General features: G+C 43.9%; 1 protein-coding gene across 7 annotated transcripts in view; it reads left to right on the forward strand.

Moving 5' to 3' along the window:
* Positions 1-17,736, forward strand: part of ASPH (aspartate beta-hydroxylase) — a 147,526-nt gene that overhangs the window by 110,030 nt on the left and 19,760 nt on the right. For all 7 annotated transcript variants that reach the window (XM_066626211.1, XM_066626214.1, XM_066626217.1 and 4 more), the window contains 3 exons: positions 2,259-2,357; positions 3,421-3,510; positions 13,805-13,942. In XM_066626211.1, the coding sequence (XP_066482308.1) occupies positions 2,259-2,357; positions 3,421-3,510; positions 13,805-13,942 (327 nt within the window). The remainder of the gene's footprint in view (positions 1-2,258; positions 2,358-3,420; positions 3,511-13,804; positions 13,943-17,736) is intronic.

Below are 17,736 nucleotides of genomic sequence, written 5' to 3' on the forward strand. Positions count from 1 at the left end.
GAGCCATCCTGAACCACCGTTCTGGGCCTCAGAGAAGCTACGCAGGCAGTGTGTGGCTGAGGCTTAGAAAGCCACCAGAGTGCTTTTCAGATGTCTTCTGGAAAAACTGGAAGTCTTCCAAAAACAGTGTGATGTAAAGCAGTATCTAAAGATATTTTTACATGTCAGGGAGGATCTCTTTATTAGAAGTATATGTTTGTCACCCAATCCTGCAATCCTTTGCTAAATGGATTGTGTCCACTTATTTTAATGATTAACACGTGCAAAGCCTGATTCACATTCATAATCAGTAGAGGTGTTTGAAACTGGTGTTATTTGTTTTACTCAGATGTAAGCCCATTGAGTTCAGTAAAACTCAGGCTGAAATCCAATTTACTCTCCAGAAACAAACACCTCTAGTAATCAGAGTTTTGGTTAACAAGAGATACAACCAGTAAAACAAATTTTATATTCACACTTCAAATTGGTTACTGTACTCTACCTAGGATACCGGTCTTCCTTTTTTAGTTTCCTAACTTGTTCGTGTTATGTCCTGGATAGTTTGAGCATTTTGCAAATGTTTTTAAAAATCATTTATGTTTGTACCATATTCTTAGCTGTTCATAATATCTGAAGTACTAAAACAATACATTTTTAAAAAATTTAGAAATAACTTTAGTTGGGACACAGATTTCCTCAATCGAATCCAATCAAGTTTATTAACATAGTGTGCAGGGATTAAGGGCCCAATCCTATTCTCCTCAGCGCTACCAATATATGTGTGTACTGCTGGCTCTGGATGTCACAAACATGCTGTAAAGCATGTTTATGGCACCTGGGGAGGAGGGAGCACCAGTGCTGGGAGGACACCTGCGATGAGCCGCCAGCCCAGTGGTAAGTAGCACCACCAGGCAGCAGTGCAGCTTTTCAGGGCGGGGGAGGGTGGGGCATGGGAAGATATCTGCCTGGGAGGGGAGTGGGACAGGCTGAGGCCTCCTCTGCCGGATCCTATGCCCTATGTCAGGCTGCTAAACCCGACAAAGGGCTTCTCAGATCTGTGCCAGTAAAATCGCTGATGCAGACTCAAGTAGCCCTATTATGGGGCCTGGAACTTTCCCCGGGGGGGGAGGGGGAAAAGTCCCCTTCCGTTGAAGGAGACCTCCAGTGGCCTCTCTGGCCCCACTGGATACAGTGGTAGCCTTTATGGTGCTGCTGAAACTTGTGGCTCCAGGGAGGATAATTGGGCTGTAGACAGGTAAAGAGAATTTAGAAACAATGAATGTGAGGGAACATGTCAGTGTAAAGTGTCTGAAGGCAAGCTAGGTTCAGTGCATACCTATGCCCTTATCTTTTCTCCTCTGAATTCCATTGTCCAAGAGGGTAGCATTGGAATGAATGTGGATCAGCAGTGCAGATAACTTTTGACAATTTCCTGTTCTTATATTTGACCTAATTTTTTTTTGTTTAGACCGTCTTGAACAGTTCAGTCATGCTGAACACTTTTTATTCCCTCCCTTTCAATGATGAACCTAAATATTGAATCTTAAATCAAAGAGTGCTATGTCTATAGCCAGAATTCAACCTGATGGAGAAGGTGCCCTATTTTTGAAAACTTTTTTTTATCAACTGTTCCATTGTACCACAGCTTGAAGGCAGTGTCAAGAAATGGAAAGTGTTTCTCTTTTTTCCCCCCATTAGATGTTTTACCTTTGAATCACATAGTCTGGAACTGAATCACAATACATTAAATACGGTCTTTGTAAAAATCAAAGTCACTTTTGTTTTCAAAGAGCAACAGATCTTGGTTTTACGTTCAAGGGATTCCTCTATAGTACAAGAGGAATTTTCTTTCTTCCACTTTGTGCCATAGATAGACTGGTGTTCTGAATGAGTTCTAAGGTTTGTTCCTGAATTCTGCATTAATTATTGTTTAATAGCTGAAGGAGATTTTGTCCCCCACCTCACTTGTCAGTATCAATTGAAAATTCATTTCACAAAAATACTTTGTGCTAATAGCAAGCCTGCCATTTAGAATGCATCTTTAAAAACAAAGACTGAACTATGGCTGTAAACACATTTAAGGTGGTTCTTGTCTACAGCTGGGGCTAGATAGAACTGACCTTAACATGCAAAATGTAGTTCTAACAGATAATCGATGTACTAGTACGTACTTCTAGACCACTAATGGAAGGAACACTGATTTGCAAATCCAAGGTCATAAAGCTCAGAATCCCTGTAAAAGTACAGCTGTAATGATGCTTTCTTGTGTTTTCCTGCAGGTTCTGAGCCTGGCTCCTAATGATGGTTTTGCTAAAGTGCATTATGGCTTCATTCTGAAGGCAGAGAACAAGATTTCAGAAAGCATTCCCTATTTGAAAGTAATATTTCCAATTTCTTTCTTTTTCCTTTTGAGGAACATAAAATATCCTGGGGAAAATTGCATATAAAGGGTGAAAATTGTAGAAGCAAACGTTTTACCTGCAGAATTTCTTTAACTTTAATATCAGAAATTTCTAAATCTCAGTGATGAACTGTAACCAACATCTAATATGATTGTTATGCATAAATATAGTGGCTCACTTTTCCAACACTGAGCTACTGGACAGATATTCATCACCGTCTTTTGTTTCCTGTACTGAGGAAAAGTTCGCACAAAAATGTTGGCAATGGTTCATTTGAAAGCACCCTTGGAAAATAGTAAGTTACCAGAAAAAGGTGATTTCACAAGACCAGTCTACGGTGAGAACATTTTACATTTACTAGGCCCAGACTTGCCATGAAGCAATCTGAAATGGTCACTTGGAGGGCTAGCAAATGAGTAAGACACCAGCCTGTCTGTCTACTGCCCTCACCAGCCTGCGTCTCCATAGGATGTGCCAATTTTCTTCCCATGGCAGCCCTGTCCTGCTGGAGTGAGAGGGGGCAAAAAAAAGTTGCTATGGCTTCAAATAGCCTCTTTCCACCTACTTAGTTCTTTCAAGGCATCAAGGAGGAAGGCAGAGGTAATTTGGAGCCCATCCCTTTCCCTCTACTTGTGAACAGTATGGTATGCACCCTCCCTCCTTTGTGCCAGTTGTGTTTGCAATGAGCAGGAGCAAGGGATACTGGTAAAAAGAAGGGGGAATGGGGTTGTGCCCACTTGTTCTTCCCTCTAGTGCATGGGGGATAGGTGCACTTGTGCACAAGCACACATACAGAGGCTGCATTTGGGGGGATCAAGGTGACATGAGGGCATGTGATGTCCCTGCACATGTCCCTGATTTGACACAATTTCAGAGCAAGCAAGGGAGCAGGTCATGATGATAGGTAAGTGACTATGAACCTATCATATCCTGTGTTATAGGACTAGTACAATACAGTTCAGTTCCCATTTAAGTACTTCAATAAATATATATTTATATTTGCTGCTGCTATGTCCATACAGTTTTCTGCTTTCTCTAGGAAGGTCTAGAATCAGGAGACCCTGGCACTGATGATGGCCGCTTCTACTTTCATTTGGGCGATGCCATGCAGCGAGTGGGAAACAAAGAGGTAGAGTTGGATCTCTTTGAGTTTCATTTAATTTTATACAAAAAGGATAATAAGCTGCAAGTTTAAGGAGCTTGGCCATTGCAGAGACTATGTGTAAGGTTAGCCAGGGGTATGTAGCAGGCATTTTCTGTTTCCTCTCAAACGTCTTGGGAGGCTAAGATGAACAAAATGAACGATTGTGTCTGTTGATCATACAGGGGATTGTCTGGAAATAAATAAAACTGAAGCCTTCCTTAATCAAGGACGTTAGAGCGTACACAGGTGACAGGTTCTCAGAGAACTATGCTCTGTCTTCTATATATCACAGCTGTATCTCCTTCCTTGAGACATGATTTTTCTTGAGACAAGCTAGTAGGAACTGACTTTCTAAGGGAAACAGGAAAGGCTTACAGAAAACATTCTTCTAGCTAGAAGCATGGTGGTGACAGGATCTCGGTAAGGAAAATTGTAATATAGTTGTCAAAGTTGCTGTGTTGATCTCTAGACAGGTCCCATTGCCTACTTCTCCACGGTGAAGTGGAGCTTGTCCTTCAGTCTTATGTTGGGCTCCAAGCTTAGAGCAAACATAAAGGACAGCTGGCTGGATGCATATAGAAATCCCATTTTCAGCTTGATGTGTGGAGATCAGGGTGAGGCTAGGTGGCACAATCCCGCTTTCCCTATCTGTTTGGAGAGTAGGATCATTCAGCCCAACTCCTGATATCTATGCATCAAGCTGAATGTGAAAATAGGGTGCTTCACATGCCCAATCTTGTCTGATCTTGGAAGCTAAGCAGGGTCAGGCCTGGTTAGTACTTGGATGGGAGACCGCCTGGGAATACCGGGTGCTGTAGGCTTATACCATAGTCTTTCGAGACTGAAGGTTGCCAACCAACCATATCTCCAACTCAATCACCTTTCATGTGCTTGGTCTGTGTAAACCCAGCATGAGGAGAAGGCTTCCCTCTAAGGAAGCTGCTGCTGAGCCTGCTGTTGATAGCATTGCTGAGGGTAGGAAGGGAGACACTGCTTTATTTCTAGTCTTTCTCCTAGTTCTTTTCAAGGGGAGATGCTCTTCTCTTTGTCAGCTGCTCAGCTAGCTGCTGAAACCATTACCTGGAAGGATGATCCAAGCATATTTCTACTCTTTTCAAAAGTGTCTTTTGGATCAGCCTCAGAAATTAAGAACAGCAATAGAGCAAAGAAGCTTTTTTTTTAAGTCATCCTCCCAGACAGGTGAAAAATATTGTAAAACTAGCAAAATCTTCTTCCATTCCAGAACCAGCTTCCACTTTGGAAATGTGCCTCTTGCACTTCTTGAGTAGGGTGTAGAGATCAAATGATACATTGACTTATATTCATGTATAGGTGGTGCGTAGGAAAAAAAAAAGCTTCATGTGTGCTTATAAGTTCTGGCCACTAAGTTCTGGCCATAAGTTTTCAGTATGCTCTGTGATGTTCATGAAATGAATGGTCCAGTTTATATAGACAAAAAGTGGGGTTCATCAAAAAATGAAGGTCCTGGAACAAAACATACTCTGGAATTTGTCTCTCCAAATTGACAAAATAAAGAGAATTCCCATGTGGCAGCTGAGTTGTAGGGGTCAGCCAGACTATGGAATTAGCTGAGGATCCATGCCCATTTGAGGGCATACTTGGCTGGGCCCACCTCTGAATTCTCAGTACCAGTGGCAGTTGTAATCCCAATTTGCCATCAAAGGCAGGCAGTGCACACCATGGGGACCATTTATGCAGGGAATGGACAGAGTGGATAGGGAGATGCTCTTTACACTCTCACATAATACCAGAACCAGGGGACATCCACAAAAATTGAGTGTTGGGCGGGTTAGGACAGACAAAAGAAAATATTTCTTTACTCAGCGCGTGGTCGGTCTGTGGAACTCCTTGCCACAGGATGTGGTGCTGGCATCTAGCCTAGACGCCTTTAAAAGGGAATTGGAAAAGTTTCTGGAGGAAAAATCCATTATGGGGTACAAGCCATGATGTGTATGCGCAACCTCCTGATTTTAGAAATGGGTTAAGTCAGAATGCCAGATGTAGGGGAGGGCACCAGGTTGAGGTCTCTTGTTATCTGGTGTGCTCCCTGGGGCATTTGGTGGGCTGCTGTGAGATACAGGAAGCTGGACTAGATGGGCCTATGGCCTGATCCAGTGGGACTGTTCTTATGTTCTTATGTTCTTATGACCCGCCCATGGGGGCTTTGTTCCAGAGCCCTGAGCAACCTGGTGCTACCACTGCCATGTGGTTGTCCATCAAGTCACTGACCAGACCTAGACTTTCTTGGTTTTGCCACGTGGCTTTATCATGTGTCCTCATACCTTTTCGAATACAGTGCACTGAATTAGTCACCTTTAAACATACAATTTCCTGCAATGTACTGAATAGGGACAATGCTATTTTTAGATACAGCAGCATGTGATTAAGGCTAGCTTAGACATACAATGTTCTCTGTCTTTAACCAGCCTGACAGGGAGAAGTTAAATAGTGTAGACCAGTGGTTCTCAAATTTAGCTGGGCCACGACCCACTTTGTCCTTGGGGAAATGGCTTCGTAACCCATCTCCTGCAGCTGCCCTGATGTCTCACCAGCCCAGGATTGCCTCCAGAGGTCTCTGCTAGCCTCAGAAATGGCTCACCAGTGACTTCTGGTTGCAATCATGAAAATGGCTAATAAGGCAAAGCCATTTCTGAAGCTCACAGAGGCCTCTGGAGGCCACCCTGGGCCAGCATGATGTTGGGGTGACTGCTGGAGGTGGGTTGCACCCTGGAAGTGGCCTCTGTTTGTGTCTGCATGGCTCCATCATTGCTCCAAGCAGGCGCAATGATGGGGGGGCCAAACTTGTGATCCACTTAGTGGGTTGCAACCCACAGTTTGAGAAGCACTGGTTCTGTAGACCTTCATTTAACACTCTTATTGGAAAAAGTCATATTGCTAAACATCTCTGCAACTTTGCTACTAAATGCACTGAAACAATACTTGGGTCAGGAGTTGCTAACCTAAATTCACTGCCACTAACTTTCTTTGTGTATAATTAGTCAGACCAACCCATTGATTCTCTTGCCATCATCTCTGAATAGCAAATATGAAAACTCTCCTACTGGAGCTCTAAAGGGTGAAGAGTCTATACGGAGCTATTGTGCCACCAATCCAAAGGCTAAAACCAGAGAACCAACATTTATAAAGACATATTGTAAATTACTGCTGCAATACATTACTTTTGTGACCTAAACCTAGAAGGCACAATTTAGGACACCTCTTTGGAGAAACATGAAATTATTTATAAAGAAGAGCTCACAAAACCTGTTCACTGTTATCCCATTTATCAACACTGCTTCTTAGGCTGCTTCAAATGCTTGGCACATTCTGCAGTACTTCTTTACCTTCATAGATCATTAAAGTTGTATTCATACTATTCATACCCAACATATTAGATGTGTATATAATTCAAGCTTCAAGGCTGAACTATAGTGTTGGTACCTTTTATCTGTGAGTATCTGCTGCTCACCACATGCACTAGATCAAATCTGGGCATGGCCACCTGATCAGTCTTTTTAGTTCCTTCTCCCGGAAGCCTCTCCCACCAACAACCTAAGCATGAGTGCAGCCTGTACCCTGCCATACCTTTTGTCCCTTCAGAAACCTCTTTGATTGGCGTGCATTACATCTTGGGCCCTTTTGGAAGGACATACCTTAACTCAGTCAAACTCAAGAAACTCCATGGTCCCAAAACAGCCATTTGCTGCATTTTGACTTCTTGTTATAACATATGAATGTAAGAACAGCCCCACTGGATCAGGCCACAGGCCCATCTAGTCCAGCTTCCTGTATCTCACAGTGGCCCACCAAATGCCCCAGGGAGCACACCAGATAACAAGAGACCTGCATCCTGGTGCCCTCCCTTGCACTGGCATTCTGACATAGCCCATTTCTAAAATCAAGAGGTTGCACATACACTTCATGGCTTATAACCCATAATGGATTTTTCCTCCAGAAACTTGTCCAATCCCCTTTTAAAGGCATCCAGGCCAGATGCCATCACCACATCCTGTGGCAAGGAGTTCCACAGACCAACCACATGCTAAGTAAAGAAATATTTTCTTTTGTCTGTCCTAACTCTCCCAACTCTCAATTTTAGTGGGTGTCCCCTGGTTCTGGTGTTATGTGAGAGTGTAAAGAGCATCTCTCTATCCACTCTGTCCATCCCCTGCATAATTTTGTATGTCTCAGGACTGTGTTGTTATTTTTATTGCCCTCACCTTGCTCCTGTGCCCCAACTTGCTGGACCTTAGACTCCCTCCCTCTGGTTAGATTAGGAGCTAACTTAGGTAAAGCTTAGGTAAAGCTAAGCTAAAGGTAAACTAAATTTCAATGTTGATTTAAGGTTGATTTAAAGTTGGAAGACAAAGAGTTAGAAAGAGTACAGTTACCTTCTCCTTTTTGTTCTCCTCTTCTCCTCTTCACAACTCAGAGAGTCCTCCCTCTCCTTCTCCAAAACTCAGAGGTTCACTTGCCTTCTCCTTCTCCTCACACAGAGCCTAAACTCGCAGTGCCTTACCTGGTACTTTGTTCCCGGGGCACTTGGTTCCCAGAGGCCATTCGTGCTTCTGCAGAGAGAGATAAATTTCCTTGATTGTATTTGAGTCTCAGCTGGGCAAATCTGAGCTCAAGACTGTGTGTTTGTACATACATAGTAGTAATAGACACATGTGTGGGCATGGGAGCAGTGTTGGTAACAGGCACCAGATTTCTTGAAATCACACTCCACCAGGGTTGTTTCATCCTCTGCTGTGAGCCTGAGAGTTATTCTACTCCTGGAACTCTGCAGAGCAATAGTGTGTTCAGTCCATCAACCGTTATCCAGCACTATGTCCTGGACACAAGGTTGAGCTGATGCCTCATTTTGCTGTACCATTCTGCAGAACATCTCCTGATTGACTTGCATCCACCTCCAGAGGGAAGCTAGCTAGTCTCCAGTCTGTGTGATTGCACAGAGAATCTGAAGGAGGACAGGTTGCTTATCTGTAACTATAATTGTTTAGTTGGGCATCTGTGCAGTCACATGGCATATATGACCATATATGGGCAGGAGGTCTGGTTTAGAGGGTAGAGCCTCCGTTAGCCCAAAGATAACATCAGAAGGTCGACAGTTTGAGTCCATCGGCAGCTCCATGAATGGTGAGATCTTGAAGCAGCTGACAAGCCGAGCTGAGTTATTCCATCTGCTCTTTGGTGTGAGCAAAGAAGCATCTTGGCTGCCCTTCATGTGAGAGATGAAGGAGCTGCTTGCCAGCCTGTGTGGGAGGCAACTGGAGGCCAGAAGTTATACCAGACCAGAAAGATCCATCTGAAATGTGTGTGGTTCTTGCAAAACAGAACCTTTCTGTGATTGTAAAAATTCCCTTGGAGATTTAGAAACAGCCTGCCTATGCAAACCGCCTTGAATAAAGTCAGAGAAATAATCTGATGACCAGAATGGCGGTATATAAATACCCATTGTTGTTGTCATTCCCTCTGTAGGCTAGGATCCAACTTTTGGATCTCTATTTAGATGCTACAATTTTAACATAGTGGTGGTCCTCAAAGGAACTTAGGGATTGGGCATTCTTCTCACCCTCAGGGCATATGATGCGCCTGGGCTCCCCACTCAAGAGCAGGAGTAGAATACTCCACAAATCACTGGAAGTCTCTAAAGTGGGCCAGAGCATGTGCTGTTGCTGGGCAGAAACATCTTTTGACCTTGCAGGGTCCCTAGTAGCAGATGAACAGCCTGTTGTCTGCCTGGAATGATGCAGAACTCTACTACATGCATCTGGGTAGATAACCACTCAAAGAAATATAGCTACAGATAAGCTAACAGTCCCTCTTCACACATAAGTCTTTCTGCTTTCACAATGCATGACATGGCTCCTTTTAAGAAGCTGTCTTGGAATTGCAGACCACCCAATGAACTCAAAGTTGACTTGTGGCATGAGGCTTGTAACATAATCGAAGCCGATTAATGTGACGCTTGAGAACATTTGTGAATCTGTGTGAAGAGACTTGCTATGTTTTACCTTTATTCATGAAGTTGACAGGCCGAGTCATATCAAAGTGGTTCCCTGTTGTTGATATTTATCTAATACCCCCCCCCCATTTTCTGCAAGAGAAGAAAAACATGGCAATAGAGGCTGCGTAGGATTGTGTTTAATTGCCTCTATTTCCTCCTTGTAGCTTGGCTATAAAGACAGCTGAGATAGATAGATAATGTCTTTAGAGGCCTGTGTATTGAGTTTCTTTCTTTATGATGTAGTTGTGTTGTTTAGTGGGTAACTCTAGTTTCTGCATGCAGCCATGGATTTATTGCAAAACTTGCGGTAGCCACTTTTTGACCAATTTGGTTTATGTGTTTAAGTACACTACAGAGGCTGATAATTTTGTAGTAATATTTAAGGCCAGATCTAAGGATAGCTAATATAGTATTGAACACCTGAGGTAGCTCAGTAATTCAGATCTATACCTTTTTCTGTTTCTTAAAAAAATGTTTAAAAGACTAGTACCAGAAAAGCATATCTAGGCAATTTTTATGATGGGACAGGAGGTCTTACATTGTAATTCACAAGTTTACGGCTGCATTGAATGGCTTATCAAATCTGTGGTTTTTATCATCATAATTCAAAGCATAAAATATTAAAGTGAAGAATTGTCAAAAGGTTGTAAGTTCTAGTTTTGGGAAGGATGAAAAGCTTAAGAGCTGGATCTTGTCCTCAGAATTAATTCAACCCTCCTTTACCTTGCCAGTTTTCAGGACCAAGCGCATGTGGAACCTGAGGTGCACAAAGTTTACCATTCATAAGAACATAAGAACAGCCCCACTGGATCAGGCCATAGGCCCATCTAGTCCAGCTTCCTGTATCTCACAGCGGCCCACCAAATGGCCCAGGGAGCACACCAGATAACAAGAGACCTCATCCTGGTGCCCTCCCTTGCATCTGGCATTCTGACATAACCCATTTCTAAAATCAGGAGGTTGCACATACACTTCATGGCTTGTACCCCGTAATGGATTTTTCCTCCAGAAACTTGTCCAATTCCCTTTTAAAGGCATCCAGGCTAGACGCCATCACCACATCCTGTGGCAAGGAGTTCCACAGACCGACCACATGCTGAGTAAAGAAATATTTTCTTTTGTGTGTTCTAACTCTCCCAACACTCAATTTTAGTGGATGTCCCCTGCTTCTGGTGTTATGTGAGAGTGTAAAGAGCATCTCACTATCCACTCTGTCCATCCCCTGCATAATTTTGTATGTCTCAATCATGTCCCCCCTCAGGCGTCTCTTTTCTAGGCTGAAGAGGCCCAAACGCCGTAGCCTTTCCTCATAAGGAAAGTGCCCCAGCCCAGTAATCATCTTAGTCGCTCTCTTTTGCACCTTTTCCATTTCCACTATGTCTTTTTTGAGATGCGGCGACCAGAACTGGACACAATACTCCAGGTGTGGCCTTACCATCGATTTGTACAACGGCATTATAATATTAGCCGTTTTGTTCTCAATACCCTTCCTAATGATCCCTGCTGCTGCCGCCACTTCCTAATCCACCTGGCTAGAAGGATCATGAGGGAGGTCATATAGCAGCACAGTGCCTTGTGATGCCCCTCCCATTGCCTCCCAAAGCCATATAGAAGGTGGCGATGAAGCCCATACCTCTTCACCTTGCTACTTCTTTATGTGATGCAGAATGTACCAGGAGCTCTCTCAGCATGCCCCACACTTCCTGTTTCATTTAAAGGAATCACACAAGGAAAGAGGAATGTAGAAGAACATTGGAAACAGTCTTTGAGGGAGGCGAGATGGCCTTCCATAGAAAGCACAAGGATGGTCAGGAGGAATCAAAAGCAGGGTGGAGCATGGACTTTTTAAAAATTAAATTTAATATTTTTTTGTCTGTCCATCACTTTTATATACCATATTTCAGGCAGTTAACATTTTGTAAAAATGACTTATAATGTAGTATAATACAAGTGGAAAAACAAATGGGGAGCGTAGAGAAAGTTAAGCAGTTTTCATTAACCTAACAGAGACACATGATTACAAAGTAGACCAATCACTGTAGAAAGTTTTGGCAGGAAAGAAGCCAACTAGTAGTTATTCCCAGCCAGGCTGAAGGAGACCTACCTACCTCTGAAGCAACTAGTTCTGGGAGGGGAGAAATCAAGTGCAGCAATTGGTCCCAGCTGAGCCAATGGCAGAAGCCTTGCTGTCCAACCTCTTCTCAAAGGCAGCCAAGTAGATTTCTTAAAAGGTTGAGTTTACTGATTTGGCTGATATAGTTTATGCATATGGCATCACCTGGCAGGACAAGGTTCCAACAACACAGTCCTGGAACGAGCTGGAATCCCTAGCATGTATGCACTGCTGAAACAGAGACGCCTGTGTTGGCTCGGTCATGTCGTGAGAATGGATGATGGCCGGATCCCAAAGGATCTCCTCTATGGAGAACTCGTGCAAGGAAAGCGCCCTACAGGTAGACCACAGCTGCGATACAAAGACATCTGCAAGAGGGATCTGAAGGCCTTAGGGATGAACCTCAACAAGTGGGAAACCCTGGCCTCTGAGCGGCCCGCTTGGAGGCAGGCTGTGCAGCATGGCCTTTCCCAGTTTGAAGAGACACTTGGCCAACAGTCTGAGGCAAAGAGGCAAAGAAGGAAGGCCCATAGCCAGGGAGACAGAGCAGGGACACACTACACTTGCTCCCAGTGTGGAAGGGATTGTCACTCCGGAAACGGCCTTTTCAGCCACACTAGACGCTGTGCCAGAACCACCTTTCAGAGCACGATACCATAGTCTTCCGAGACTGAAGGTTGCCAACAAGAATGGCATAAACTAGTGGCGTTGCTGGGGGTGTGGGGGTGCAGGCTGCACTGGGTGACATGCATGGGGAGGTGACACTTCCAATATTTGATTTAAAATTGAATAATACCATCATGTGATATATAAATCAATGCGTAATTTCATGCAGAATGCAAAGAATCAAACCATGTTGAAATATCTCTATTCTATCAAAGGTTGTAGCCAAAATACTAGTGGGGGCAGGGCAATGGTACATCACCCTGCCCACTGCATTGGAACAGGTCCATGATGGGGTGGACATGCTGGCCTCCCACATTGGGTGACACAAACCCTAGTGACACCACTGCTAAAGTGGAAAAGAATTGTATGGTCTGCATGGAAGGTACAGCTCCCATAAGGCAAAGATGTGCAAATCAGAGCACCCATCATACCTTCATGTTTGAGGACCTGCTTTCTGCATGTCTCGTGCAGCACAATCCTATCTTGTGCTGGAACAGGCAGGCCAGGAGGCCTGCTCTGTATCCAGTGCAAGATTGGGGCCAGAATCAGCTCAGCTGGAGGCAAGGGGAAACTCTCCCCCTTACCCCCGGGTAAGCCACCACAGCCCCAATGGGTCTCCTTGGACCTGCACCATCTCAGGAGGTGGTACAAGTCAGAGAAAAACAGAGAGGCTTGGAGTTGCTTCGTGCTGCTTAGGGAACGGGGTTGAGATCCAGCATAACTGCTGGGTTCCAGCCCCGCCTCCCGCTCCCCGCCTGCCCACCCCCTGGAATGCCCTCCAGTCGTCCTCCCCCCTGCCGTGGAACTCCTCCCTCCTGCCTCCTCCCCTGCCCTCCCCAGACCCCTACGTAGGCCAAGCTCGGCCGATGCAACCTTCCCTTCCCAGGTCAGTGCGGAGGCTGGATGCAGCCTCCATGGGCTGGCATGCATCCCTGCGCCTGCCCAGCCAACACACAATGAGCTGCAAATGTGCTTTACAGCACGTCTTCGACCCAGATTGAGTCCTTAATATATACATACTAAAGGGACTATACCAAGAGTATGGGAAGCACCATACAAACGTCCTGCCCCCCAAAAAGCATGTGGAATTTTCCGTAGAAGTTGACAACAGTGAAAAACATTGTGTCTGTGTAAATGAGAAAAATGTGACTTTTTGTTGTGCAATGGAAATAACCGAATCAGCAACACACCAGGAGTTTTTAGATATATGTGACATGGAGTGCACCTGGGCTCCTTGGTGTGCTCAGTTTTCAAGAGTTCTTACATTATCTGCTTCTATTTGCTTGTGCATAAGACATCTGCCATTTTAACTGATTATTTTTGATGGGGCTGAATTATAGGAAACCAAATGGAGCATCCTTAGGATGCACAGAGGAATTGCTAGCATATTATATTTGTTATTGATTTATCCTTTTTCTGCTGAAGCATTGCTTATGTAAATGGGTGGTTAACAAATACCAATCTTCTAGGCATACAAATGGTATGAACTTGGGCACCAACGGGGACACTTTGCATCTGTCTGGCAGCGCTCTCTGTATAATGTCAAGGGTCTAAAGGCTCAGCCATGGTGGACAGCCAAGGAAACTGGCTATACAGAATTGGTCAAGGTGAGCAGTTTTGTTCTGTTTACTACATAGTTCTTATTTGAAGGCTGCAATGCTATGCACATTTACCTGGGAATAAGTCCCATTGAACACAGTGGACTTAAATCTGAGTAAAAGATGCATAACCTTGGGGTGGAGGGAGCAACCAGGTATTAATTAAAAACCTTTTCCTTCCTTCTGCCTTGATACCTTGAATGTATAGTGCAACATGTGTTCTGTTCATTCTAGTTAATTGCTGCAAGAACTTAAAATGGATAATTGTTCAACCCTCATTAGAATTGTTTTACAACAACGCATTGAGGGGAAATGGATTGCTGAGGTATGTTAAGTAGCAAACACGCAAAAATTATATGCTAGACCACTTGAGTTCATCAGATGAAGATGACCGCAGTAATTCAAACTAATTACTGGGAGGCAAGCCTTAAATTGCTGAACGTTGCAATTAGTGGCTGATCCATTTTCTCTTGCACTCATAATTCTCAGAGGCTTCATTGGGATATTTAATTGTATAAAATAGGTAGCATCAGGCCAGCTTGAATAAATACAAGGATCAAACTAGAGTGTGTGTAGCTCATCAGTGTGTATAGCTCTTGACATAGACAAATAAATTATAATCAGTATTCTATGCTGTTGTTAAGGTGCAGTGTTGTGAAGTTTTAACTACAGGCTCTTATTCAAACTTAAATTCAGAGTATATTCAAACTTAAATTCCAAGTAAATGACAATGTTGCTTTTCAGCAAATCCATTGATTGATTTTTACTATATAAGCAGGAATCTGTTATTTCTAGAGTAGGTCGTAACAAGGGCTTTGGAGAGAGCCATCTGGATTTTTGTCTACTGAGGATTGTATCCTCAGAACATTAATCATAACTACAGAAGAAAGTCATGACTAAGCACCAGAGAAGCCAGTTGTGATTAACTTAGGTCCCATTCATTTCAATAGAATTTAATAATGACTGGCTTTCTCAGGATACAACCCTGAGCATTTTGTAATATAAAAAGCAATAATCTTTCTAATCTATACAATAGCAGCCAGAATTTGCCAGCTCAAAAGGTTTGATGCAGCTGTATTGACAAGCATGAGTGTGTGCAGTCTGACAGACCAGACACATTTTAAATGTTACAGATACTCTTATGTCATAAATGTTGGTTTAAGGCAGTGGTTTTCAAACTGGGGCGTCGCAACACCCCAGCCTGAGAGCCCTGTGCTGTTTTCCCTTAAGGGACAGGGAAAAGGGGAAGGCAGAGACGCGATGCCCAGCATCACGCCTCTGATCTGGGCGCAGGGGAGTGCTGCCACTCACCGCCATATGCAGAAGCCTCCCAGGGGTCAGGGGAGCCCAGCACCAGCCCTGGCAGGGCTCCCCACACAGTGCAAAGCCCTCCAGAAGCTGACTGCGACCACTTCCTGCTTCTCGATCGCAAAACCGGAGGTGGTCGCAATCGCCTTCTGGAGAGCTCTGTGCTGCGTGGGGAGCACTGCTGAGACTGGCGCCGGGCTCCCCCGACCCCTGGGAGGCTGCTGCAGGCAGTGGTGAGTGGCAGCATACCCCTGTGCACCCCGATCAGAGGCGCGATGCTGGGCATCGCATCTCTACCTTCCCCCCACCCCCGCTACCTGCAGCAAAGACTTAGTGGCTCTCAAACTCTCCCTGGAGCCCACAGAGGCTGTGCGCATCTGCTCATGGCCTCTGTGGGCTTCAGAATGGCCCATAGAAGCAAAGAAATGTGACTTCCAGTTCCCCTTGGGAAACCAAAAGTGAAGTTTTTATGCCTTTTAAAGCATTCTGTGTCCCAGGGAATTCCTCTGGGGAGCGTTAATCATTTTGAATTGTTGCAGCTTGTGCTTCCTAAAGATCCAGTTCAGATTAGTTGTAAACTATTTGGGTAACTACAAGGTGTGACACTTCCTATTAGGAATATATGCCTCACTGTTCCTGGGGTTCAGGTCAAGCAATAGCATTCACAGCTAATTTATCAGGCATTCCCCCATATCCGCTGATCCGGTATCCACATTTTTCTCTTATTTGAGATTCTCCTTGGGGGCCCTGCACCCATTACCTTCAGTTGTCTTTAGTGCAAGTGGAAGCATGCATTAAAAAAAGAACAGTTTCTTGCCCAGCAAAGGAACGTGACATGCAGGTAGGCAGCTGGCACACCAGAGAGAGGAGGCAGCAAACAATAACAGTCTATAATCTTTCACGCACAATCCATTTTTAGTAAGAAAACATGTTCTGTAAGAAAGTTATTTTTACTAAGAAAAAACACAAGGCAAAACTGCATTTTCATTTCAGTCATAGTCTCGTGATGACTGTAGCTAATCCTTGATAACTAGAAGAAGAGAGTGTTATAGAACAGCTTGATGAAGCTATGTGGTCATACTGTACTAGAATAACTTTGAGTGGCACTGGCAGCTCATGCTGCTTGCTATCCATAACATTGCATGCTTCAGCTGATGCATGTAATATGTACGTATGTATGTATTAATTGATGTTTTGTTTTGGATTCTTAAAGTAACTAAAGCAGCTGAAAATTTGCCTAAGGACTTAGATTTATAGGTTATGAAAACATTTCAGAAGAACATTTGCAGTCTTCATATCATCCATGTTAATGCTCTAGAAAATTGTTTCAATATTTGAAAAAGAGTTAATTTTAATAATGAGCTGTGCTTTTGCTGCAAGCAAAATGTGCCATAACATCCTCATGAGAGTGGTAACAAGCTTCATAAAGACAGCTGTTTCATTAATTCCAAAAACATTTGGGCATCAGCTCCTTTTGTTTATGAAAACAGAAAAATCTGGGCAAGTTATTTTTCTTCCAAATTGCCAACTGGTTCATTTCACCATTTTTGCTGTTTGCATTGGTGAAACTCAAGCCAGTCTAGCTGGGCAGTGTTAGACTTCACCTTGCAAACTTAACTAAAGTGCCAAGTGCTGTTCTTCCTCAGGTCTACAACATTCAGTGTTGAACTCAATTTAGAGGCTAGTGTTAAAAAAAAGAAAACCATGCTCATGTCCAAGTTGCTCATAATGGTTATGTCCAGTGGTGGGATTCAAATAAATTAACAACAGGTTCTATGTCCTAATGAGCAACTCAGCTTCAATTGTCTGCTGCAAAGGAAGTTGAAAGACTACAGCTGCACTCCTATACTGTACAGTACACACTTTCCTGGGAGTAAGTCCCATTGAACATAATGGGACTTACTTCTGAGTAGACAGTCATAGGATTGCACTGTAACTTTAACCAAGTTACTGTAACCCAATGTCTAAATCCAAATTGCAAGGCTGCAATTCTGTCCTCTATAATCATACTTACAGGCCTCTGGCCACTAGTTTCCAAGGAGGATAAACATGCTGCTGACATGCACACTTCACATGGACATTTTTTCTTGAATTCTCAAGGCAGTTGTATAATGAAATCAGGAAGGCACCAAGAAGAGGAGGTGGGAACTGCCAGGGCTCCAGGTTACCAACCTCTGGAGACACCACAGCAGCATAGCACCTTCACATCTGCACAAACCAACTTGCTGCACTGGGCTTTGAGCTGGGCCACCTTCCTTCTCAGTGGGAACTTGGTGATTTTTACCAGAGCAGTCAATCCTCTCAAGGATCTGGTTCACTTTTAGTGGTGAACATCTGGTCAGCAAAAGTGCACTGAGCACATAGTCATCATCAACCAAAAGCAACAACAGCATAGTAACATCTTTATATCTCCCCTTCTTTTTTGTTCTATTACAGCATTCCTCAGCATCTGCCTCTCGCCTGCTGTACCATTGTGCATGGCCCACCTCTGGGAA

This window comes from Tiliqua scincoides, chromosome 4 (genome assembly GCF_035046505.1).
Source record: "Tiliqua scincoides isolate rTilSci1 chromosome 4, rTilSci1.hap2, whole genome shotgun sequence".
Taxonomy (NCBI): domain Eukaryota; kingdom Metazoa; phylum Chordata; class Lepidosauria; order Squamata; family Scincidae; genus Tiliqua; species Tiliqua scincoides.